At 43.6% G+C, this 25013-nt stretch overlaps 1 protein-coding gene across 1 annotated transcript in view; it reads left to right on the plus strand.

The window, feature by feature from the left end:
- The window catches only part of PAK2 (p21 (RAC1) activated kinase 2), a 39608-nt gene that overhangs the window by 13170 nt on the left and 1425 nt on the right, over nt 1-25013 (plus strand). Inside the window, exons 2-13 of the mRNA XM_054639018.2 lie at nt 8296-8503; nt 13489-13589; nt 14069-14219; nt 14784-14815; nt 15185-15292; nt 16588-16720; nt 17162-17225; nt 17633-17681; nt 19515-19627; nt 19791-19908; nt 21749-21848; nt 24347-24543. Coding sequence (XP_054494993.1) covers nt 8320-8503; nt 13489-13589; nt 14069-14219; nt 14784-14815; nt 15185-15292; nt 16588-16720; nt 17162-17225; nt 17633-17681; nt 19515-19627; nt 19791-19908; nt 21749-21848; nt 24347-24543 — 1350 coding nt within the window. The 5' untranslated portion in view covers nt 8296-8319. The remainder of the gene's footprint in view (nt 1-8295; nt 8504-13488; nt 13590-14068; nt 14220-14783; nt 14816-15184; nt 15293-16587; nt 16721-17161; nt 17226-17632; nt 17682-19514; nt 19628-19790; nt 19909-21748; nt 21849-24346; nt 24544-25013) is intronic.

The following is a 25013-nucleotide window of genomic DNA, read 5'->3' on the forward strand; positions in this document are numbered from 1 at the left end:
CTTGTGTAACTCAGTTCATGGTAAGCACATTTATTACATCTTTGGCTATTCTGTGCTAAAGATAATTTCCTCTCTGCTTTTTTTATTCCTTCCACTCAACTGTGATTTTTATCTTTTTTTTCCCCTAAATCTCTTTATCACTTGGCAATTAACAGTTGTTTTTGCTATGTTTTCTTGCTGTTTGTGTGACTCAGCAAAAATCCTAAGGAAATTAATGGGTTGGAAAAAGACAAATTGGAAAGAATTTAGCTGGGTATGTTCTGTGTGTCATCCAGTTGGATTTTGCCAAGTCAGGCTGAGTTTCTCCTACACCCTTGTTAGGAGTGGGAATATTGTGTGTTTTCTCTGCCACCTGTAGCAGTAAAGGGAAGAGGCAAGGAGGGACCTGACCTGTCTATAAACTTCATGGTAGTTGGTTTGGTTACTGTGTCCCTTTGTAAATCTTAATGACAGATTGGTTTGGCTCAGGTATTTTTTATTTCTGGAGGTTTTTTTCAGCTGTTCTCTTAACTGCATCATTTGAAGAGTAAGTGTCTTGCTGAGGCAAGGAGGGACCTGACCTGTCTATAAATTTCATGGTAGTTGGTTTGGTTACTGTGTCCCTTTGTAAATCTTAATGACAGATTGGTTTGGCTCAGGTATTTTTTATTTCTGGGGTTTTTTTTCAGCTGTTTTCTTAGCTGCATCATTTGTAAGGGTGAGTGTCTTGCCTTTTTGTGGTTGTAAATCTGAGCTTGGTCGGAGTATTTTAGGTCAGCGTAGGTTCCTCTACGCTCCCTATAAAGAAAACTAAATAAAAATAACTTGGTTTTCACGGGTGTGTGGTTTGGCATTGACCAAATCCTCTTTTCTGAGACCCCCTGAAGCTGGAAGGAGAGGTTCCAGCACATCCCATGGAAGTGGGTACCTGCTTTTTGCGGGCTGGCTCTGAGCATCCGCGCTGTTTCCAATAACCGTAGGTGGAACAGATGATCCCTCTGCCTCTTCCTGGCCACTCTCACAGTTACTCTTGTCCGTGCTTTTGCACGAGTCCTCTCTTGGCAGGCAGAAGATCTAGGACTATGTTTGCCAAGTCTGCAAGAAAGCAATTCTTTGTCTGCCTCTGCTGGTTTTTTTTTTTTTGCACGGTTTTCTCAGTTGAAATGATGAGATAAGTATTTTCAGGCTCTGAAGGTAGTCTCATTCTGTTCCAAAAAACTCCTTTTTGGAGCTGATTAAATAAATCTCGTGGATCCAAACGCTTCAAGTTGGAAAGCTAGACATCCCAAAAGACTTGTTTTGTTTTTCATGGAGAAGACAGTCTGAGATGTGCTGGTTTTGTGAATTTTTCTGCAGCAGTGAAATAATTTCGAGCTGCTGAGCTGCTGAACTAAGAGGCTGCTAGTGATGGGGCAGGAAGCTGTGGCTAGGTAGCACCATCTGAATAAAAACTTGTCAGAAAGCTGCTCTCTGCTAATCCCTGGGAGGAAGTGAGCTATAATCAGCACTAAGTGAGCTAATCACAGGAAATCTATTGCTCAACAGGAGCCTTTGAAAAAAAGGAGGGGGGCAGGGAGAAAAGAAGAATACCCATGGAGATTTTTCATTCTGCTTTTGGACACCAAAATCTGTTTGATCTAAGAAAATGGAATATCTGATGAAGTAAGCAGCCCTTCAATCTCCACTTTAAAACTGCACCTCTTTTCCAGAATAATGAAGCATCAAGCCTCCTCTCTTGCAGTGTGGTGATTTTCAGGTATTAGGAGGTGGTGGTGTGGGGAGGCTGTGTTTAAGGAAACTACCACTAGCACAGGAGTCCTGAGGGGATGGGAATGAGTCTCTAGGCATTTTCAGCAAGGATTTTTAGAATGTAAAGCCAGAGTGGGACATGACTACCTTAAATCTGCCTTGTCACTCCAGTCTTCCCTTGGAGCATCACACACTAGCTCTTGTATTGCTCTGTGCTCCTTTTCACATGACACCTTCTGCCTTGGAGATTTCTTTCCTGGACGCCTCCTTTGCTCTTTTCCCCTGCTCTGGTTGTGGCTGTCTCTGATGCAGTGACACGTGTGGCCAGTGGCCCCTTGAGGCCCCCGGGGAAGTGGTGAAGGCTCTGCCTGGGGATCTGCAGTGGAACCCTGGTGTCCTCTGCAGGGACTGCACCCACCAGCAGCCCTTCCTTCATTTTTGGCCTGTTCTCTTTTCTTCAGTTCCTTCTGCCAGGCCACAGACAGTTTTGCTGTGTTGCCCTCAAGCTGTGTGCATGGCCCAAGTGTTTCAGGTGTTGTCCCAAAAGTATCCTGCAGCTGTAGTGGCACATTAAAAGCAAAGTGGTTGTTTCTTAATGCCTTACTAGCCTCAAATTCGTTCCTCCTCCTTTTTGGTCAGCCCTGCCAAATGGACTTAAATGTGATGTTTGTGCTGCTCCTCCTGTGTTGTGCTGCTGATAGTAAATGAGCTGAGTAATATTTACCTGCAGTGAAGAGCTGAGTTCAGTTTGCAGCTCTCTGTGGCTCCTGTGACATTTATTTGATGTATTTCACTGATTCAGCTCTGACTCCTCAGAGATCAGTGGCAGTGTAAAGCACAGTGTTGTGTGCCAGCAGCAGGAATTTAGGGACATGTTATCAAGCAGCTCTAATCTGGATCTGTTTTGTTTTGGTTTCTTTTTCCAAGCAGTAGCCTGATGTAGTTTTGCATTGTGTCCCAGGCAGTGAAATACAGGTGCAGCCTAGACTGCTCAAATTCATTAATTTGAACATCTTAAGAGGACAAATTCAGGTCACTGTGATGTGAGAACTTTCTACACCAGCTGTTTGGTTTGGCACACAGTGCCATCTTCCTACCCCTGCTCAGGGCTTTGTAAAGCTCATTTGTGTGCACTGTAATCCAGATTTAAAACTGAATCTGCTCAAATACAAGTGCTCCAGGGAAAATGTGAGTGTGCACTAATAGCAGATAGCAGAGTGATTGACTTCTATTTTGTTTTATTTCCTTTCATCCTTTTATTCAATTTTCCTTTTATTTCCTTTCCTTGTCTGCAAGCCAAGTTGGAGAAGAAAAATGTTTGTTTTTTTCCAGAATCAGGGGGCCTGAAGGGCAGCACAGAGCTTCAGCTGGGATGGGAGTGCGTGTCACGCTCCATCCCCATCACGAGGGAGCTGGGCTGGCACCAGAGCTGTGCTTAGGAAGTCCTTCAGGAAGCAGCCAGCTTTATGTTCACACAAGGGGAACTGGGGGGGACAAACAACAAAAAAGGGCAAGTCAAAGCCAAAGCATTGAGACTGACGTGCTGCAGCAGCGTGTGTTTGTCAGCTTTGTGAAAGCGCTGCCCAAGCCTCGCTTCAGCTTTTACTCACTGGCAGGGTTACGTTTCTCTGGGTGTTTCCCCACCAGGGACAGGAATGGCTGTCTCTCTTCTGTGACCTGGCCATGACCTTGAGTTTTGGGGCCCTTTCCATCCCCAAAAGAGGAAAGACAGTGAGCAGCAGGATGTAGATTGTAAAAATGAAACTTGGAGCATGTGAACGTGGTGGGCAGGTCCCTGCAGGGGCTGGGAGGGACCAGAGGTGGGTTCAACCACACAAGGAGCTCCCTGTGCTTGTCTTGCCTCAGCCTCTCTGGGCAAAGGTGGGAGAGTTAATGGTGCTGAATGAACTGTTGGACTCAGTGATCTGATGGGAGAGAGGAGTTGCAGTTGTGAGCAACTTCTCCAACTTCTCCAAGCGTTGGTGGTGAGGGATTCAGGACACCCAGACCCTTCTGGACCCTCTCTGCTGCCTCTGCAGAAGAGCACATTTGTTCTTTGGCTGTGTAGGATGGAGAGAGCACTTCATTTTCACTGCCCCAGTGCAGGGCAAGAAACTTTTGTCAAAAGGAGGGAGGAGTGTCATGTCCTGGGGATGAGGGCTGAGAATCAGAGCCCTGTGGTCACCAGCACTGGCACCTGTGACTGTGTTTTGTGGGTTAAGCAGCAGAACTGTGGGGAGAAAAGCTTTTAGCTTTTTTTGTCTGTCTTTTTGGGCTGCAGTTGTGTCCTGTGGTGGGACTGAACCTGTGTGAAGGCTGTAGTTAAGTGTTATTTGCAGCTTCTCAGCTCTCTGTGGTTCAATCCATTGCTTTCTAGTTCTTGCACGAAATGTAGTGTGAGTAGTGGTTGTGGGGGAGCTGCTGATGTGCTTGAATACATTATTATTACTGGTATTTCCTTCACTGGCAAAGATGAAAGTGAATCCCTCTTCCATGTATTACCTTTAGCCTATTTTTGTAGGGCTGCTCAAATTCAGGTTCACTATTCGGCTGCATGTCTTTCAGCCAAGCTAAAAAACCAACCATTACTTGTGTTGTCTGATTGTGTCAAAGAAATACGAGCCTGACATCCCCTTTGCTGGGTTACAGATTCCTGGCAGGCACTGGAAAAAAATTCCCCCATGTCTTTGCAATTCCCTGCAAATCAGCAGGGCAGGCAGTGGGTGATGGTGCAGGAGTGATTCTGTCTGGCTGCTGCTCTGAACAGGCTCCTTCTCCTCTTTGGAGCCTGAGAGAGCAGGAACAGCTTTGGGGGGTATTTGCACTCTTCTTTTAATTTTTTTTCCTTTTTTCAGTCCCTGTTCCAGTCATTGCTTATAATGCCAAACCTCTGTAGCCATTTCCAAAAACTTCCTGACACTGTGGAAACTTTCTTTGCGTGATAAAGGCAGGATAAGGATAAAGGAGAGGGGAACTGCTCTCTTCTACAGCTGAGTGCAGAAATAAGAGGGCTATTTGAATTTGAACCTGGACAAAATGATTGATTTTTTACTTCCTATGATGACTGAAGAATCAGAACTGTGCTTCATGATGTTCTTGGCCTGAGTGGATCTGTTGTCATTTATTTAAATGATGAATTGAAGGCTTTGAAATAGGCCTTTGTGCAAACTAGGTTTGAATTCAGCACTTTATTTTATTAATGATCTTTGAAACGGCCACTGAGAAATTCTACCATGTCTTGTTAAATAAATCACAGTTTAAATTGTTCCTTGCAGCTGAGGTTTTCCTAGACCACAGATTTATTGAGCTGGAAGGGTTTTGGTGCTGGAGGCAGTCCTCTGGGTGGAAGCTGATGCCTGAGCTCTTTCTGTCACTCCAGTTTGCCCCACCAGCCCCACAGGTTGTTTTCCTGCTGTGGAGCTCCTGGGCTGTACTTTGAGCGAGGTCAAGGATCTCTGAGCACTCTGAACAGTCAGCAGCTCCTCAGAGCTCAGGGTTCTGCTCAGATGCTCTACACCAGTTCCTTGGGGTGCTGATTTTCTCCAGAAATAAATTTGGATTTCCATATCCTTCCTTCCAACTTGTTATTTCACAGTCTCTCCTCTTGAGCACACAAGATACTAAGGAATAATTTGTTTTGGCTCAAGACTGAGTATGTGATGAGCTGCTTGTCACTGAAAATGAAGGATTTTTGCTAGAGTGAGAATTTTATTTTAGAATTATAACACAATAAATTTATTTTAAAATAAAATTCTAAATTATTTTAAATTTTATTTAAAAAATAAGCAGAAGTGCAGTTGGTTGTTTTTTTTTGGTGTGTTGCTTTTTTGTTTTTTTAAATCTGTAGCCTGAATATCACATGGCAGTGTTGTTGATTTAGTGACTGCCTCTCTAAGGGAGTGTGTGGGGAATTGCTGTGGGTTTGGAGTGCCAAGTCTGTTCTTGTCCAGTTTCAGATGCAGGTGAGTTGTTTATCCTTACATCCTCCTCTTGCTCTTATCAGACACCTCAGAAAAACTGCACAGATGGAGGTACTAATAGGGTTTCCTTTAGAAAAATACAAAAGGCCACTCATTATGTTGTTTTCTTTGCCCAGTGTACCAATTTGGGTTTGAAGTTATGTGATGCACTTATTTACCTGCCGTGGTTTATTTGGCTGCAAAGAGGAGATTTTTTTGTTTTACCTGTCCCCATTTGGATACCTAAGGACCCTATATCCACCTCTTTTCTGAGGTTTGATTAACAGAAGGGACATAGATTATGGTTCCCTGTATTACCATCACTCCAAACTCAACTTCAATATATATCTGTATATATAAATATACATGTATAGGAATATATACATATATATGAGTATATCAGTTGGATTTGGTGGATCTATTATATGTTAATAAAGCCAATACCTTATTTGATTTATACATCTGAAATGGGTGGCATGTCCTTGCTGCAATGTCTTGTAAGGGAAGCATTTGCAATTAAAATCCCTGTGGGTTGGCTGCTCAAGCCTGCTGTTGGATTGCAGGATACTTAATTTTTGTACCCCATATTGTGGTGGAAAAAAGACAATCTTGCAGATAACTTGCCACACCTGAAATAGCAATCAGTAAGTGGATTTGGAAGAGTGTTGGTGTCACTGTTAGGCTGGATGTGACACACACGTGATCAGGGTTTAAGAAGAAAAAAGTTTTTTATTCTGCATGTTTTTTAGCTTCTGTACTCTTAACAAAGCGTGATCTTAAGTCATTACCTACATCACAATAACTTATACTCATTGGTGTAAAGCAATTTGCATCAATATAATTGGCAAAAGTTTTACAGAAATTTAATAAGACACCTGTGCACATCTACTTAGGCACATAGTCTAGCTTACAAAATTTTTCATTTATTTTTTCTAATCTGTTTCCATGCAGATGACCTTGTCTTCTTCTTAGCTATGGATACAATTGAAAATCATTAATTGTTATTTCTTCTATTAACTCAGCTTTGCTTGCAGGCCAGCTGTCAAGCCCCTCCATACTTGGGACTCAGTCCCTGATTCACAGGTGCATCCCTGCAGCCACATTCAGGTGTCAGGTCTGTTCATAATTCCATCAGCAGAGAAGGCTCCAAGGCAGGGCTGTGCAGTTTGGATTGGTCTTCCCCCTGCCCTCCAAGTCATGGAGCAACCAGCACGTGTCCAGTTTTTGCTGCTCTGCCAGAACATTGTGCTGCTTGTGCCTCTGATGATATATTACAGAAATTACATTCTTTCATGGCCATTTATGGGAATAATTAATGTTAATCTCCTTGAGCTTCACAACATAAACCAGAGTGCTGCTCCAGTCCAGGTTGCTGGCCTGGCTTGTGTCTCTCTGTTGGGATTTGGCAGCATTCAGCCACCCTGTGAAATGCCAGGGAATGACAGCCCACGTTGTTTTAGTTGTGCTGCTGGGCAGGATGCAGGTGTTGTGCTGTTTGGAGCACAGTCATTGGCAGGGGATGGCACTGCCTTGCTGTGGCTCTCGTGAATGGCACTGACCATGTGAGTCATGCCTTGAGATGTGATGGGAAGCTGGTGGGCATCAGGAGGCCATTCATTTCCCAATGAAATTGCCATTTCCCTCTCCAACTGTTGTGAGAGGAGAAGGAAGTCAACACAAAGATGTGTTGGCTCCTGTCCCAAAGAAGTAACTTGTCATTTGAGTGAACAGAGGAACTGAGGGTACATTTGTTACTCTTTGTTACCTGTCATTGAGAAGTATTTTCTCTCTTTCTTTCTGCTCTTTACTCTGTAGCAGAGGGGCTGCCTGTTTCCTGGTGATCAGAAAAAAATCCCTGAAATACTACAAGGAGGGAGGAAATGGTAGCAGAGATCTTTCTGAATGGGGAATGTGTCACGTAGATGTTTTATTGTGCTGTGGTTGCAGCTCTAGCAGCTGTTTGTCCGTGTTTTCACTCATGGTTTTGTTGAGGATTCAGAACATTGTGGTGATACTTATGTGTTATTTTCTGCAAGTGGAGAAAGTTTGGCACCAATTGGGGAAGCAAAGCAAGCCTCATTCAGAAGTGGATCCTGTGGATCTCAGTGCTGAGCTCTTTAATGTAGGCTGTGTGATTTGGGTAGAGATGTTTTGAGTGCCACTTAATGTGGATAGCGTGCTGAATTATGGCTTACAAACACAAGCTGTTCTTTTGTCTGATAGATGACAAGAAGGGGAAGGCTTTTAAAGCTGTTTGGTACTAGAGCATGAAGCTTTTTGGACTAGAGCTACCCCCAAAGGATGTTGTACTTAGGCCCTTTGTGTGAACAGAGAGCCAGATCAGGGAATTGTTCATTTGGTCTGGATTACTTTTATCACTGGAAATGTTTGTGGCTCCATCCCACAAATGCTGCTGCTGGCACAAATGAATGGGTGGCCCAGAAGTGGGAATGAGGAAGGGATTTGCTTCCTTTGGTGGAGGCGGCAGTGTCTGCGTTCCTCAGAGTTGAATTCACGCCTCCTTCCCCTGTGCCAGCAGAAGGAACGGTACATTCATGTGCTCCATGCTCTTTTCCTGTGTTCAAATCACATTTTTTTTCTCTTCCAGGGCTTCCCCTAGCTATTGAGAACCATGTCTGACAACGGAGAACTGGAAGACAAGCCCCCTGCCCCTCCTGTGCGGATGAGCAGCGCTATCTTCAGTGCAGGGGGCAAAGACCAGTTACCAACCAACAACAGCTTTAAACCCCTGCCCTCTGTCCCAGAAGAGAGGAAACCCAGGCATAAAATCATCTCCATATTCTATAATGAAAAAGGTAAGATGCCTCCTTTATCCACTCCTGGTTTTATTCTTTACTCTCCTTGTAAGTTTTGGTGGTGCTTTACATGTCAGAGTCCAGCCTGTCCAAGTGTAGGGGATTGGAAGAACAGCCCCTGTTTGCTGCCCAGCTTGAAGTAATGCATATCCAAACAGCCCTAATCAATGTTTGGCATTCCTGGGGATTATGTTACTTAGATGCAGATTTCTGATTCAAACTGAGCACCCAGCTGGTTTGGAAGTTACTTCATGTTGGTGGTCATTTATGTGGCACCTTGAGGAGGAAAAAAAGTCAGTAAAGAAGTAGTGGTGAAGGTGCAGTTGCATGAAAGAAAATTCAGAGAAATTACATATTTTTGTCTGTGGAACTGCACTGTTAGGATTGATTACTAGTGGATAGATAATCTTTTTTACAGCAAATCAGGTTTATTTCTGAGAAAGAAAGTTTGCTATAATGAATACTAGACTGTATTTGTGTGTTATTTGTCCTCTTTTCTGTATGGGAAGTGCATGTACAGCAGTGGAGCTCTTGCTCCTGGCTCTCAAGAACGTGTCCATGTACAACAAAACAGATAAAAACACCTCCTAACATCTGAGATGGTAAAACTGCACAGGAACTTAAGCCTGACCTGAATCTGCTCAGCATTTTATTAATCTACTGGTTAACATGACTTTTTATGCACCTTGGAGTGGACCCTGCTGCTCTTGATGCCTTCTGTGCTCTTGGCTCCCTGTGCCTCACTGCTGGTGTGCTGGGCAGGACTGGTTCAGTCATGCTGACACAGGTTTGGTTGTTTGAAGAGATTCTGCTCCTCTGGTTGATTATTCTCTTGGCTCAGTGTTTTCCCCAGGGCTGGTTTTCACTCTCTCTCAGCTGTGTGAGCAGCTCTGCAGTCTGCCTCTCCCTGCAGATCAAACCCAGAGAGACAGGTTTCCCTCTGTTCTCAGGGCCTAGCTTTCTGCTCTGAGCAGTGGAAGGTGTGTTTCCTTTTTTGGAGGATGGAAGGATTTGGCCAGTGTAGCTTCTGGAGGCAGAATAGTTCTTTCACAAGGTCATTTATTGTGAAATAGCCTGTCCATGGCTGTAGCAGTGATGGTCTCTCTACTGACATGGGTGAACCCCAAAGTACAAAGTCTGTAAGGAGAACATGAGAAGCTACCACAGGTTGGTGGCTGCATCCCAAGAGAGACTCCAGCCCTTGGGGTGCTGAATTTGGGTGCTGAAGGTGGCAGGTTTGGTGCTGTCAGGTCAGTGCAGTGCTCTGTGTCTGGAGCAGGTTCTGCCTTAGCCCTTCAGTCCTGCAGAAATGGGTGTTTGACCATGTTCTTGTTGGTCCCACAAGGAAATACTGGAAAAAAATCACATGGAAGGACCAAATCTGTCCATCTTCAGGCAAGGAGAATAGTTTAGGAGCTGGGATGGCACTTGTCTTTATGCTGTTGCATTGGTGGCTCATCAGAGCATTTGAGCCCTTTTACAGGGGGGATGAAGTAGGACATGTTAAAGTAGAACATAAATCCCACATTAAGGAAGGTTGTCCTTGCTCTGAACTAGTAACAAATGATTATGAATGCAAGTGAGAGCTTTGTGACATTCCATGGCACCTTTTTTTTCCAGGGACAATTTCTCTTTTCATTTTGATGGTGGGTTTGTTCATTGCTGGAATGGGGAGGTGATTGAAGAATTATCTGAAGTTGTATTGGCTCATCTCAAGTTGCTTTGGAGTCCTTTGATGATTGTTCAGACCACTCTAGATATTGACAAGTACCAAGTTTAGGCAAATTAATCTCCATATTTATTTAGCATCTACCTACTGATACTTTGTGTTGCAAACTGAAAGTAGGAGAAAGGATTTCTTCTGAGAAAACTGCATTTTAGGGGAAATGAGTGTCAGTTTGTGTTTTCTAGATGTTAAAAAGTAATTCAATTAATGTCCTCCTGAAAGAAAAGTAGGCTTTCCTGCATGGCAAGATATTAGGAAAAATGGAAATTGAATTACCCAAATTAGAGAAACTATCTGGAAGTTGTATTTTTTTTTAATTTGGAAGAAACTTGTCTATTGCATGACCTGCAGCAAGGCTAATATAAATATCCAAAGAAGGGATTTTGGCCCTCAAGTCTGCAAAACTGGCTGTTGAATGTAAGCAGAGCAGAAGTGGGCCCAGTGTCTTTCTGGCACTCACACAATGGTCAGATGTTAGTTGTTTTGTTCATTAGCATGGCTGGGACGCACCCTCCCCAGAAATGCCCTTTTAAATCCTTCTTTTCTTTAAATTCAGCTGCTGGGAAGCTTTACAGAAATATTAACTTCATGCTCAGATTTAAAAAATACATTGGGACTAGATGAAAAATAATCTGTCAACCTGGGGTAGAAATTTTGTCATGGGAAAAATGTCTCCAGGCAGTGAGTAAGTTTAACAAATCACTACGGAAATGTTCAGTTTTCCTTTTCAGAAAATGAAAAAATTATCCAGGAATGTTGTTTGGCTTTGTCTGCACATCTCTGTCCATATGATTTTGCAAGGTCCCTCCTGGCCAGCCTCATCTGCTTCTGGATCCTCTCTTGGGAGGTTCTTGTGCTTTGGGGGACTTGCAGATGAAGAGATTTAGCAATTACACAGTTTCTGTCCCAAGTCTGAGCTAGTTCTGTGCTGAAATAATCCTAAGGGTTTGAAGGGATTATTTAATCACCAGTCATGGAAGATTTTTTTTCCCCCCCTGCTTCCATTGTTTAGGATAAATGAAGTGATAGTCATCTTCTTACTAGAGCACTTTATTGCCATGAATTTTCTTGGCCTGACTTCTGAAGTGAAAGGAACCTCTGTGTGGTTTTGGAAAGCTTTAAAATAGTCCCCTAAAACCAGAAATGTTTGTCTTTGAGCAGAAAGCATTGATGCTGAGGGCATCACCCAGATCCTGCACATCACGTGTTTGGGGGCACATTTCAGTGTGGTTTCAGGTGGAGCTCAGCAACTCCAGGTGCACATCTGGAATCAGCTGCCTGCTGCCTCCAGCTGTTGGGGAACAGCTGTGTTTCTTGCCTTGTGTGTGGAATTTGGTTGGTGGCAAGCAAGGGCACCCTGAGGTACTTGGCCCTGGGAAGTACCAAGGCTGGCACCGTACTGAGTGCCTGTGGCTGCCCTGGGGGAAGAGTCCAGTTGTACTTGAAGCACCTTCTTAACCACACAGAGCTTTTCTCCAGCTCACCAGATCCTTCCAAAGGACCTGTGTGTCTCTGCAGGGCCAAGGGCCAAATTCTGGGTCCCATAACCAATAACAAGATGGTCAAACACCCATTTCTGCAGGATTGAAGGGGTAAGGCAGAACTTCCTCCAGACAAAGAGCACTGCACAGCACCCAGACCTGCCACATTCAGCACCTTCAGCGAGCTGGAATCTCTTTTGGGGTGCAGCCACCAACCTGTGGTAGCTTCTCATGTTCTCCTTACAGACTTTGTACTTTGGGGCTCACCACGTGCAGTTGGGAAGGAGCACTGCCCTGCACTGGGGGGATTCCTGTTTCAGTCCCAGGGCTGGGAGGCAGCGTAGCCTCACCATGGCCTTGTTCTCAGAGCTGAGGATGTCCTGCCAGCACATGACTCACCGGGCTTGCCTCTGGCTGGGGCTGTTTGTTTGAAGTGCTGCTCTGCTGTTCCTGTGGGCAGAGCAATGGGTTTCAGTCTCCTTGCCTTGCCTACTCATGGGATCTGTGTATTTTTGGAAGGAGTGGGTTTATTTACCCAGCACATGCTGAAGGGCTTGAGCACCAGCTCCTGTTCACTGCGTGTCAAGTGCTCCCAAACAGGGGCTTTCCTAAGAAATACAACTTTATATATATATATATATATATCATGTTCTCCCTTGCTTCCACATAAAAAACTGCAAGAAATAGATCAGAAATGGTGCTTCCCTTGCTTCTCACAGCAACGAGTTTCTCCTGTGTGTTAATGAAACATCTGACAGCCTGTTTGCTTTTTGGCTCTGCCCTGTGCAGCCATATTAAAGATATCCTGTTTATAACAGCCGTGTCTTTCCATGGCATTGTTCAGCTACAGGCAGCCCACATGGCTTTTCATTCTGAGTATTGTCCTCACTCCCCGTGCTTCCCTTCCCAGCAGGAGGGGATTTCACATGGATTCCTGCCTCTGAGCAGCACCAGCTTTGCTTGCTGTGTAGTAACCAAGAGAGTGCTGCTTTACCTGCTTTTTCTATACTCAAACAACAGGACTTTTAAGGTGAATTTAGAAACAAAGCAGAAAAATTAAATTAAAATAACACCCCCCCTCCCAAGCCACACCCTGAAAACTCCCAAAACAAACAAACAAAAATCCAAAGCCCGAGGTGTTAGAAAATATCTTATAAATTCAATTGACTCTAGGTTGGATTGTGCATGTGGTCCCTCTAATTATTTGTTCCTGCTTCTGGTACTTATTATGCTTCCCCCACCTTTAATTTAAATTAGGTAATTGCTCTGAGGCTATAAACTCTTATCTTCATCACAGGAAGTCTTAGTTTGCATTAATTACCTTGAATTGAAGCAGTGAGGCAACTGAGTTTTAAGTGTCTTTAGGGTGAACTTGAGGTTGAACTGAAGTTGTCTTTTCTGCTATTCTTAATCTATATTAAAATGTCCTTTTTTGCATTGTAAACATTTAATATGTTTAGATTTCATCACTCTGGTGCTCTTAATCTCTTTCTTTTCTTGCTGCCTGAGTATAAATTATTTGAATGGAACAAGGAATCACAGAATCCCAGCACAGTTTGGGTTGGAAGGGAATTAAAGCCCATTCAGTTCCACCCCTGCCATGGGCAGGGACACATTCCCCTATCCCAGGTTCTCCAAGCCCCATCCAACCTGGCCTTGGACACTGCCAGGGATCCAGGGGCAGCCACAGCTGCTCTGGGCACCCTGTGCCAGGGCCTCAGCACCCTCACAGGGAAGGATTTCTTTCTAACATTGAGATCTTTGAATATCTTTTTCAGGAAGCAAGAAGAAGGAAAAGGAAAGGCCAGAAATCTCCCCACCGTCAGATTTTGAACATACCATCCATGTTGGCTTTGATGCTGTCACTGGAGAGTTCACTGTGAGTATTCCTGCCTTGGAGCAGCTCAGGCAACACCATAGGTCAGTGCTGCACTGAAGCCAAGGCAGAGCTTTAGAATAAAGAGCAATTTAGTCTTTGTTTCTACCAAGGAAGTCTTTTCCCTTTGTGCTTGTACAGCACACTGTGACCTGTTATTTCTTCTGCAATGCCAGTGTCACATCTGATGCTTTGTGTCACCTGGGAGAGCCCTCCCTGACAAACCCACTTCAGTTTGCTCTCTTTCCTGGGTAACACTGGATCTGTTGAGTGTTTTTGTGTTCCCACTCCTCACATCTGCCCCAGCATACCTGGAGGAGTTGTATCCTGTGATCTGTATTTCCACCTTTGCCTCCCCATCCTACTCAGTTGTGTGCATAAGGCTGTGCATGTTATACTTTGATAGAGGAAAGAAATTTTTTTTGCTTTAAAAAAAACCTTAAAATACAAAAAGGGTGCTTTAAATCCCCTGTTTTTTTCAGGGAATGCCAGAACAATGGGCTAGGCTGCTGCAGACCTCAAATATCACCAAGCTAGAACAGAAGAAAAACCCCCAGGCGGTACTAGATGTGCTGAAATTCTACGACTCCAAAGACACAGCAAAACAGAAATATCTGAGTTTTTCTGCTCCAGGTGAGAGCCAAGTGTGCAAGACACTGGAGTTGGGAATTTGGAGCACTGTCTTCCTCTGTGTCAGAATGATAAATCAGGTTCAAGTGCTAAAATCAAGGTGCATTTCAATGAGGCACAAATATACAAAGATGGATTTCAAACTGACTGGAAACTGGCGTTGTCCAGTTAATTTCCTGTTTTAAGTGGAGAGGGGAAGAAAGGGAACTGCATCATTTCAGAAGAGCAGCCAAAATGAGCTTGAATGGGCTGTGTTTATCGAGCTGGGGCTCTGGGACTGGGATGAACTGGTTTTGTGCTGGAGGCCTTGCTCCTCACAGCTGTCTCTGAACTTGATGTCAGCAGCTGGTGACATCAGCAGTGCAGAATAATTTGTGACTCCTAGTTGGGGGCTGAGAGAAGGACTGTCCCACAAACAGGTGCAGTTTTACAACTTTTCTTCCAAATTCTTTGCAAAAGTAGCTTAGTAGTAAGGCTTTGTAATATTCTTACCCTGTGCTTGACAAGTTCACTTTGTATTACTTCTTTTCTGATGATTTTATGTATTCTGCTATTTGTCCTGTTTAGAAAAAGATGGTTTCCCTTCAGGAACACCAACGGTGAGTGTGTTTACTATTATTTGGCTATTCTGTGCTGCATACAAGTTCAGGTTTTCTGTACTTGTTATATCCTGAATCTTGAAGTATTAAACTGTGTAAAGATTAAAAGTATAAAAATTAAGAGGTTTTTTTTTTTGTGAAATAGAAACATAAATTTGGGTGGTCAATCACATATTTTACTGCAGCAACAGTGTTTGAGTCTGATAATAAAATATAATAACTGAAGGGTAGACTGGTGGTTTAAGTTATTTTCTTTTGACATTGGTAAGAATTATTTTCTCTTCATGTGAAGAAGAAAAATGTAAAGTCTTTAATACTGTGGGAGAGAATTCATTTATCTGTCTTTTTTAAACTTTGGTAAAAATGTAGGCCAATGCCAAAGGTTCAGAACCATCAACAGCTGTGGCAGATGATGATGAGGATGATGAAGAAGCTCCTCCTCCTGTGATTGCTCCACGGCCAGATCACACAAAATCGGTGAGCAGCTGGAAAACTGACAGACCTGCATTTCTCAGCATTGCAGAACTTCTGCTTTTTAGGGAAGTGTTTTATTTGGGCAATAAGCTGCTGTTAGTTTTTAGGGGAAAGTTCTGGTTTTTGAATTTGCTAAGAAAATACCTAATTTCTGAATATCAGTTGGATTAGAAGTCCTGTAGTTAATAGAATCGTAGGATCATTTAGGTTGAAAAAAACCTCTCAGATCACTGAAATTTGTCAGTTTGTTTGTCAGCTTGTGTTGAAGATATCTAGTTATGCTTATCCTTCAACCCAACATGTGAGGAGGAGGAGGAGGAGGATTCTTATTCCTAAATAAAACCTGTAGGCCATTTGTGGAACTTTGTGCAGCACAGTGATACAGGTGTAATGTATTTTCTTTCCTTTATTTGATTGGGTTGCAGTGTGGTAGCCCCTCCCAAGTACACCACCTAAACCCCAACCAATGCAAATTTTAGATTTAAAAGCTTATTTCACTCACAAAGTCATCAGCACTACAGGAACAAATGCTAGAGAAGATGTTAATTACTACAGGAAATGCTAGAGAAGATGTTAATTAAGTTTTAGGGCAGCCCTCATCTGCACACCTTGGTAATGGTGTCCCAGGGGTCCCACTTACTCCAGCTTTTTCTTTTGGCTGTGGGAGCTGTACATTTTGCCTCTCTGCTGCCCACTTTTTCCAGGAGTGCAAATGTGAATTATGTTTATTTGTCTAGGGATGTTGCTTGATAATTTCCCACTCTTGGGATTTAGCCATATAAAAAGTGAGAGATCCACAGCTGGATATTTCTGGAGTAGCTGTGTAGATCTGTGAACAGCTCAGGAGGAAATTAAATAAAGCTCCAAGAAATTAAATCCCTTTAGGAAAGCCTTAAATTGGGTACAACAGGGAAGTATTTGAGAATCTCCTCCTTCTTTTTGTGGCAATCAAACATCTTTTTCCTTTAGATCTTAGTAGAGAGTTGATCTCACTATTAAATAGTGCTTTCTGCTCTGTTAACTGGTATGGATTATAAAGAATAAGCAGATAAAAATCTGAGCAACCCACTGTGGAATCTCCTGGCATCCTCTCTGTTCAGGAGGTGCCTGGATCTCTTTGAAGGGTCAGTAATGTTGCCAGCATCTTGTTTTATGGAGCTTTAATGTGTCTCAGCTCTAATTTCTGCCTCATACCTGTTATAAAATGTTGCTTGGGGATCTTTGCAGGGCTGTGGTGGGTTTCAGCTGCAGGTCAGTGGTGGCAGAGCAGCTGCTGAGGTCTCTGGTGTCCCTTGCAGATTTACACCCGCTCTGTAATTGACCCCATCCCTGCCCCGGCCGGTGACACCTGCGCCGACAGCGCCTCCAAAGCAGGGGATAAACAGAAAAAGAAAACCAAGATGTCAGATGAAGACATCATGGAAAAACTACGTAGGTGCCTTCATTTCAGATAAGCAGGGGAGCACTATGAGAGTTTTGGCCTCAGCCTTGCTTTGTGTGCAGTGCTTGGGTGGCTTTGTGTGCAGCAGCAGCTGAGAGCGCTGCGCTGGCTTGGGGAGGTTTGTAATGCTTGGAGCCCTGTGGGGTGAAAAACAGGGATAGAGCAGGTTTGGGGTTGTATCATACATGCACATCACAGTGTCACAACTGGATTTCCATCAAACCATAGTAACAAAATAGTTTCTGCTGTTGCTTGTTCCATAATCATCTTGGTGATGATTTTTCACTGTGTTAATGCTCCCCTGCAGCTTTGGCTGTTGGTGCACCAGCTTTGCTATTTGAGCTGACCCACTCTTGTGCCTATCTTGACCAGGCCAGCCCTGCTGTTGGGGGGCAGTGGGATTGGACTGACTGTTTGTTTTTGTCTTTCAGGCACTATTGTAAGCATAGGAGATCCCAAGAAAAAATACACCAGATATGAAAAAATCGGGCAGGGGTAAGTATTGACCCCAACTTTTATCCCCAGTGGGCCAGCGTTAGCAGCAGGGTGCTGTTCTCTGCCTCACACCACTGCCTGTGCAGGCATTGAGCAGATAAATCACAGAATCCCACCCTATTTAGGGTGGGAAGAGACCTTAGAGCCCATCCCTTAAAGTTCCACCCCCTCCCATGAACAGGGACACCTTCCACTAGCCCAGGTTGCTCCAAACCCTGTCCAGCCTGGCCTTGGACACTTCCAGGGATGAGGCAGCTGTGACCTCTCTGGGCAGCAAACAGTAAAGTAAATAAACAGTGAAGGCATCACTGGAAAAGTGGTGGAAATTTTGAATTGAAAACTGAAACCATTTTGTGTTTGTGACTTGGCTGTGCAACTTGCTCTAAGATCTTTCTTTCTCTTCACAGGGCTTCAGGTACAGTTTTCACAGCTATTGATGTGGCAACAGGGCAGGAGGTAAGATTTCTATGTTCATTTTTTGTTTAAATGTTCTTCTGTAAGTGGCCAGAGTGATTTGAGTGATTTCCTTCAGTGGCTCCCATTGCTGCTATCACCTCTCAGATCTGTTTGTCATAGTCAGTTTTAACAATGTGCCTTGTTCTATAGTAATCAGATGGTGAAAGCTAAAAACAGTCTTTCCAATGAAAAGCAGAGAGAGTGAGGTGTTCCAGAAGTGACTTTGTAAAATGGCTTATCCTTCAAGAATTGCAGGCATTGCTGTAGAACAAGAAATAAAATTTTGTTTAGCCTTGGCACACTTGGCTGTGTCTGTCTCTAGGGAAGCAGCTTGTCTCATGGGATGCCCTCAGAATGTCTTCTCCATATCCTACTCTTTGCTTTCATCCCTTGGTTTCTCCAGTGGAACTGCTGGCATCAGCAGTACTCTGCATGTTTGTCACCCAGTGTCCATATCTTGGGAGACAGAGGGCTTTTGGGACTCAGATTTTAGGAATTATTTGTCTCTATTTAACTTCAGATTTCCTTAATATTATTTCAATTTTTATTTCCTTTCTTTCCTAAATTTTCCTTTAAAAATCCACAAGTAGGCATTCTTTAGGTGACTGATAAATAAATGTCCTTTCAGCAGTAACCACATTCAGCAGTCCTGCAGTGGAGCACTACATCTTGATGCAGCATGAGCCTTGCCATCACCTCAGTGTCTCTTAATTTACTCTCTACACACTGCACTATTCATGTCCTCTTTCTGATTGCAGAGGGAATTTTGAGGTCCAGGGCCCCAGAATGGCAAAGTGCCACTTCATGCACTGCTCAGGTTTCCTCTGCTTAATGCCTGAGCACAGAGTTAGGTTTGTTCAGTAAAAAGAACACTCCTCTTAGAGCTACACAGTGACAGGACAGGAGGGAACAGACAAAAATTGCCATAAGGGAAATTCTAGTTAGATATTAGAATTATTTCCCTCTCAGACAGGATGATTGGGCATGGTGCAGGAGCTCTAGAGGGGTTGTGGAATATCTGCTCATTGAGGTCTCCATTCCAAACTCCCACAAGACCCTCAGCAACCTGCTCCACCTCCAGTCATAGTTATTTTGTCACTGTGTGCTGCAGAATTATGAGAATTTCTTCCTTCAAAGTCCTTAGCAATATAATAACAATAATTTTTACAGGATTATGTTGGTTCTTGTGTTTGGTTTTGGAGTCAGCCCAGGTTGCCTTGCAGAACTCCAAACTGCCTCCTCAGAGTGTTGGAGTTAACAGAGCTGGGATGATTCTTCTCCATTCTAAACTCTGTACTTGTCCTTGTTAGCTTATTTCCTGGATGAGGTGGGCCTTTATCTTCCCTTTTCTGTCTTGGGCAGTTCATTAATGGCTTTGAGAGGAATTCCTTCTGCCTCCCAGCATTCCTTATATCCAAACACCAGTTTGGTTAGAATAAAGAACAATAAATTGCCTCATCTTGCATTGGTGGGCTCAAATTTTATCTCTGAGTTGCTACAGGATTCTGTTCTGCTTCAGGCCTGTTAATATGGAATTGAGTGAATATCCTTCTGTCTCCTGAATGCCCTTTGCTGTGTGGTCTGGCCTCTCTCACTGTTTGTGGATCCTTTCAGCTGCAAGAGGATGGTGTTGGCCATGGTGCAAGTTGTGTGCTGATCAAGCTGAATTCTTTTAAGTTGTATGCTGATAAATTAACAATTTGCCAGCCACAAGCTGTTCTAAACTCCTTTAATCCTGTTACATAATTCCTTCTGCTTTTTCATTGTATTAAGTGTGACTGAAAGGTTTGGGTGCTGAGGTTTGAGATTGCTGTTTTATTTTGCCCTATTCAGGTGGCTATTAAACAGATCAATTTGCAGAAACAGCCCAAGAAGGAGCTGATAATTAATGAGATCTTGGTAATGAAGGAGCTAAAGAACCCCAACATAGTCAACTTCCTGGACAGGTAAATGCAGCCAGCTGGCTGATTCCTCATCCCAAGGGTTACAGGAGGTTATCCCTTGCTCACACCTGCTCTTCTCTACCTGAGGGTCTTGGAAGCAGGTGAGGCTCTCTCTGGACTGTCCCCCTGGTGGCACAGGGACATGCTTTTGGTTTTCTCTTTGTAGTTACCTTGTAGGGGATGAATTGTTTGTGGTGATGGAGTACCTGGCTGGAGGCTCTCTAACAGATGTGGTCACAGAGACATGTATGGATGAAGCACAGATTGCTGCTGTCTGCAGAGAGGTGAGTGTGAGGGGCTGGGTGGAGGAATCAAGGTGCTCCCTATTCCCTAAATTTTTATGGCATGCTCAGGTTAGCACTAATTGCCACAATTGCTGCTGAAGCTGTTGAGTAAAGAATGAATGGTACCATGAGCAGAAATCAGAAGTGCAGAAAATAACAAAATTGGGTTACCTCAGAAAACTGGGGCTTTGCAAGTTGTAAGACAAAAGAGCTACAGTGGTTTTTGAGAATGTTTGGTGATGGAGCAAATAAAATCTGTGGGTTTGGTACCTGGGGTGCCTCATCCTGCTGACAGTGTTAACAGAAAGATATTAATAATGTGGACTCTTATTAACAGAGTAATATGAATAAAGTTCAGGGAGGAGCAAGAGGGAAGTTTAGCAGCTGGAAGGAAAGGCTTTTTTAATTTGGACTAACAAAGAACATTCAGAGGCACTAAGAAAAAATCTGCATATTCATGTATGGGTAATGTAGAAAGGAGAAAAAAGAAAAATAAAAACTCCTGAAAGCTTTGAAGTGTTTTCCAGAAGGAAGAAGGGGAATGATGTTTGCTCACAGTTTGAAAGTGGATCTGCTGAAACAGGAGTAGTTTAAACATACACTAAAATAAAGATGAACTGAGTGCAGACTATCCCTTTCCCACTTCAGTCATTCCCTTAATGTGTGGCATCCATAGTTCTGTGCCAGCTAAGCTTTCTTTGTGGATTTCTCAGGAAAATAATGCTCCAGAAGGTTGTAGATGGAATAACTTGGAGGTTGCAGTAAGATTTCAAATGAAAGTGTTAAAAGCAGCTGATATCACATCTTATCAGTGGTTTCTGCCCTGAGCAAGTGCCAGTATCCAGCTCAGGCTTGATTTTATCATGGCAGAAGGAGAATTGTGTTATCTGCTGTGCAGGAGAAACTGGAGGCTTTTAAAAAGCCCATCTGACTCCATCAGCATGACGAGAGGTTTTGTGACTCACCCCAAGGGAGGGGAGGGAAAGCAAACTTGCACAGTAACGTGTATGGACAGGGAATGGTTTCCAGAGAAACCAGAGCTGGAAGCAGAGAACCAAAAGAGTAACTGTTTACTGTGACAGTAATCAACTTTTCTGAGGAAGAAATCAAATACTGAACTATTGTTCTCTGTCAAAACTCTGCTGCCCAGTGTTTTAGATACATTTAGTTTTGCAAATCAGTGTCACTTTGCTAAAGCAAACCAAGGTTAAAAAGAAAACTCAGTGGGGACATCTGTGCCAAGCTGCAAATGGCAAATGTTCTACTTAGATAGAAAGAGAAAAATCTGGCTTTTGTTCTTTTGCCTTTTATTCTCAAATAACAAAAGTAAATTTCATTATGGTTTTGGGCAGCAACTTAGTGTGAAAGGTTTTCATCTGAAAACAATGCAAACCAGTATTAGTGCCTTTCAGAATGAAGATGTTTTACAGCCTTCACTGTAGAAGTTGTGTGGATGTTGGACATGAAGCCTCACCAGTTCTTCTTGGTGAGACCTCAGCCTGAGAAGCTTTCACTTAATCCTTTCTGGTTCCACTGCAGAATCTGTGGGATGTACCAAAATTACCATCAGGGATTTCTGAGAGCATCTTGGGTGATGAGGAGTTTAAAGGATTCATTTGTTGAGACAGAGAAACTCCACGGTGAAATGATTTTTGAGCTCCTGAAATCCAGAGTGTATTTTTTTTAGCCCAAGAGCTTCCTCTGCTGGTTATTTTCAATAATACCTTTCTATTCTTGCACTCAGAGCTGGCTGAGGCTGTGAACTTGGCTTTGAATTTGTGCTCAAGTGCAGCAGTTTTGTTCCTGGATGTTCAGTGGTGTTTTTTTCTCTCCTATCCAGTGCTTGCAAGCGCTTGAGTTCCTCCATGCCAACCAGGTGATCCACAGGGACATCAAGAGTGACAATGTGCTGTTAGGAATGGATGGATCAGTTAAATTAAGTGAGTAGCAGACAATTGTTTCATGTTCTGTTTTCCCTTTTCCAGGAATCTCTGCCTTGGAGTGCGTAAATCGGTAGAAGGAGAATTAGCAGGGAAATTTAAGGTGGTTTTTATTGATTATGAGTAATAGAAACCAATTCTGTTATAAAATATGTATCAGACAGCAGGTGTTGATACTCTGAGGGCCCTCAGACAGGGGCTGTGAATGTGTTGGCCCAGAAGGATGATGAAGCAAACCTGTGGCCCCATGAATTCGTTGGTAAATAGGAAGTAACTGGCACAGACAGTGAAGCAAAATGGGAATGATTGCAAGAGCAAAGTTGCAGCAAACTGCAGTGGCTTTGTTAGGATGTCAGGAGTTGATATTAATGCTTTGCCCCATTCATGAAAAGGCCACTAACAAGAAAATTGGGCATTATTGGTCATTTATTGCAATCTAGTCTAACTGTGTACCTTTTCTTGGACTGGAAGTGTAGCACTTTTATTAATATAATCATGACAAAACAAACCACTTGCTTTTCAGGTAATGGTTATGCATGCATGGGCTTGGACAATAAATCCTTTTCTGGTGTGTGTATATAAAAATGATGTGAAAGTACTGGTATCTGTCAGGACTGTTGAGAAACAGGTGCATTATCTGCCCTTCTTGTATATAGGAATGTACCAAGCATATAAAAATCAAAGAGTTAAGGCAAAAAGGTGTGGAGCAAAAAGTGTTTTCAGTAGGAATCTGAAGTGCCATGAAAATGTGTCTTAGCAATATTCCTATTCTAGATGGTTTGCAGTCTCATTTTATTTATGAGATGGAGTGTGAAGAAAGATTACCAGCAATCTTATTTGCATGCCAGCATTGTTGGATGCACTGCTTGCTTGCATAGGGAATTTTATTTTAAGGATGTGATGTGTCTGTGCACAAGCTGTGGATTCAGAGGCTGAAGAGAAGTGAACAGTTACAGCAGAGGATGTGGCTGAGAAGAGTTAGCCAGAGAAGGATCAAAATTGCAAAAGAGGTGTCAAAGCAAAGTGGCCAAAGGACAGAGTTAATATCTGAGTCAAAGTCATCATGCCAGGAGGCTGGGGGAGGATGAGGAGGAAGGAGACACAGGAGAAGACAGGAGTCAGCTGCAAAAATTCCCTCTGTGAAGGGGAGGTGGTGTAATCAGTGCTGAGCAAGCTGTTCTGGGGCTATGTGGTTATAGTGCTTTAGCAGAAGTTTAGGGTGGGAGAAGCTGCACCTTCTTTTGAACTTTTCTCTGAAGGAGTGTGGTCACAGGACAGGTGTCACCACTGCAGCTACACCTGCTGCTGGTGGGTGAAACTGTGCTCCTGCCTGTCTGCTTCCTCTGTGCTGGTGGCTGGTGCTGGAGGCCTGGCTGGAAGGTCAGGAGAACACAATGCTGCTGCTTCCCTGGGCTGGTCACATAAATTGGCCATGCTGGGAGGTGACTGTGACACCTTGATAAGCCAAAAAGTGCAGGAGGAACTTGGTGACTCCTATAGGGTTGGTTTTTATTTGGTTTTGTTGTATGGTTTTTTTTAAGGCATCCTTTTGACTGTCAGGGTGGGTTAGTTCTGTGTTAAATGGTCTTGGTTCAACTTGGCACTTCCATGACTTGGCTCTTTCCTTAGCACTGCTTGGCATAACACTTCCAAAATCACCCTGGAATTTAAATTTCTCTCTCTCTTCTCTCCCTCTCTCTTTCTCTCTCTCTTTCTCTAACTTAGTGTCAATGATAAGGTAATATCTGTCTCCTGCCTTAACTGTGTTCTTATTGATGCTTTACATGCCTGGGAAGTGGGAGTGCTGCAGCTGGATAAAGTAACATGATGGGACATGCATTGCTGCTGCACCTGAAGGCTATAGGAATAGGTGACTTTTCTCCTTTTCTTGAGTGTGGTTGTTCTCTTTGGTAGTTACCTTGTGGAAAGGTTTGTTTGTCCAGGTTCCTGCTGCTGAGTGGGGTAGCACTGCACTTCCCTGGAGCCTTGTTTCCGTGTCTGTCAGCTGTAGTACCTGTATAGATGGCCAAAGTGCTGTGAAATGTTGACCTCAGTAGCTGCACAAGTACAATCTGTTTAGCAGGGCAGAAGCCATGGATTGTGGATGGATTTCTTCTAATTCAGGCTACATAACACACCATATGCAGAACACTCTGCCTGTGTTCTGCCCGATTGCTTATTTTGGCTTGCTACCATTGTAGAACTCTTGAAGGAAGGACTGGGCAAAACACCATTCTTCTGCAGGGTAATTCTTGTTTCCAGAGGACAAAAGCCTTGTCTTCACTCCACGGAATTCTGCCCTGCTTAAGCACTTTCAGGTTTTGTATTTTCATTGCACGTTGGCTTTTTAAATACGGAGAATGTAGTGGGGGAGGAAAGAAGAAACTGCCCCCAAACCCCTCTCAATGAAATGTATGTGTAGCAATAGAAAAGTCTTCTAGAAAAACCACTTCTTGGGGTGCACCAGTTTAACCTGTTAAACTTCTGTTGTCCTGCAGCTGACTTTGGGTTCTGTGCCCAGATCACCCCTGAGCAGAGCAAGCGCAGCACCATGGTGGGGACTCCGTACTGGATGGCTCCCGAGGTGGTGACACGGAAAGCCTACGGCCCCAAAGTGGACATCTGGTCCCTGGGCATCATGGCTATTGAGATGGTGGAAGGAGAGCCCCCATACCTCAACGAGAACCCCCTGAGGGTAAGAAGCTCCTGGTGTTGCTGGAACTGGGTGTTCACCACTGTCAGTAATTGTTCATTAATTACATCTGTGTTAAAAAGAAAATGAAATGAAAAAGCCAACAAGCTTCAGCAGTACAAGAAAATTCTTCCAAAGGAAGACAGCTGTCTTGAATTTGCAATCAGCATTACCCTGACTCCCCATCCCTGGAAGTGTCCAAGGCCAGGTTGGACAGGGCTTGGAATAACCTGGGATAGTGGGAGGTGTCCCTGCCCGAGGCAGGGGGTGGAACAAGATGGGCTTTAAGGTCCATTTCAGCCTGAACCAGTCTGGGATTCTGTGATGGTACTTAGAAGATTTGCCTGCCTGTAAATAAAACACAGGACTTTGACCTCAGGCCTCTGTGATAGTCTGGGGATAGTAAACCCAAGATATTATGGAAAGTGCTGCTGTGTCACAAACTGATGTTTTCTTTGCTAAGGTCAGTATCT

This window comes from Agelaius phoeniceus, chromosome 10, assembly GCF_051311805.1.
Source record: "Agelaius phoeniceus isolate bAgePho1 chromosome 10, bAgePho1.hap1, whole genome shotgun sequence".
Classification (NCBI taxonomy): Eukaryota; Metazoa; Chordata; class Aves; order Passeriformes; family Icteridae; genus Agelaius; species Agelaius phoeniceus.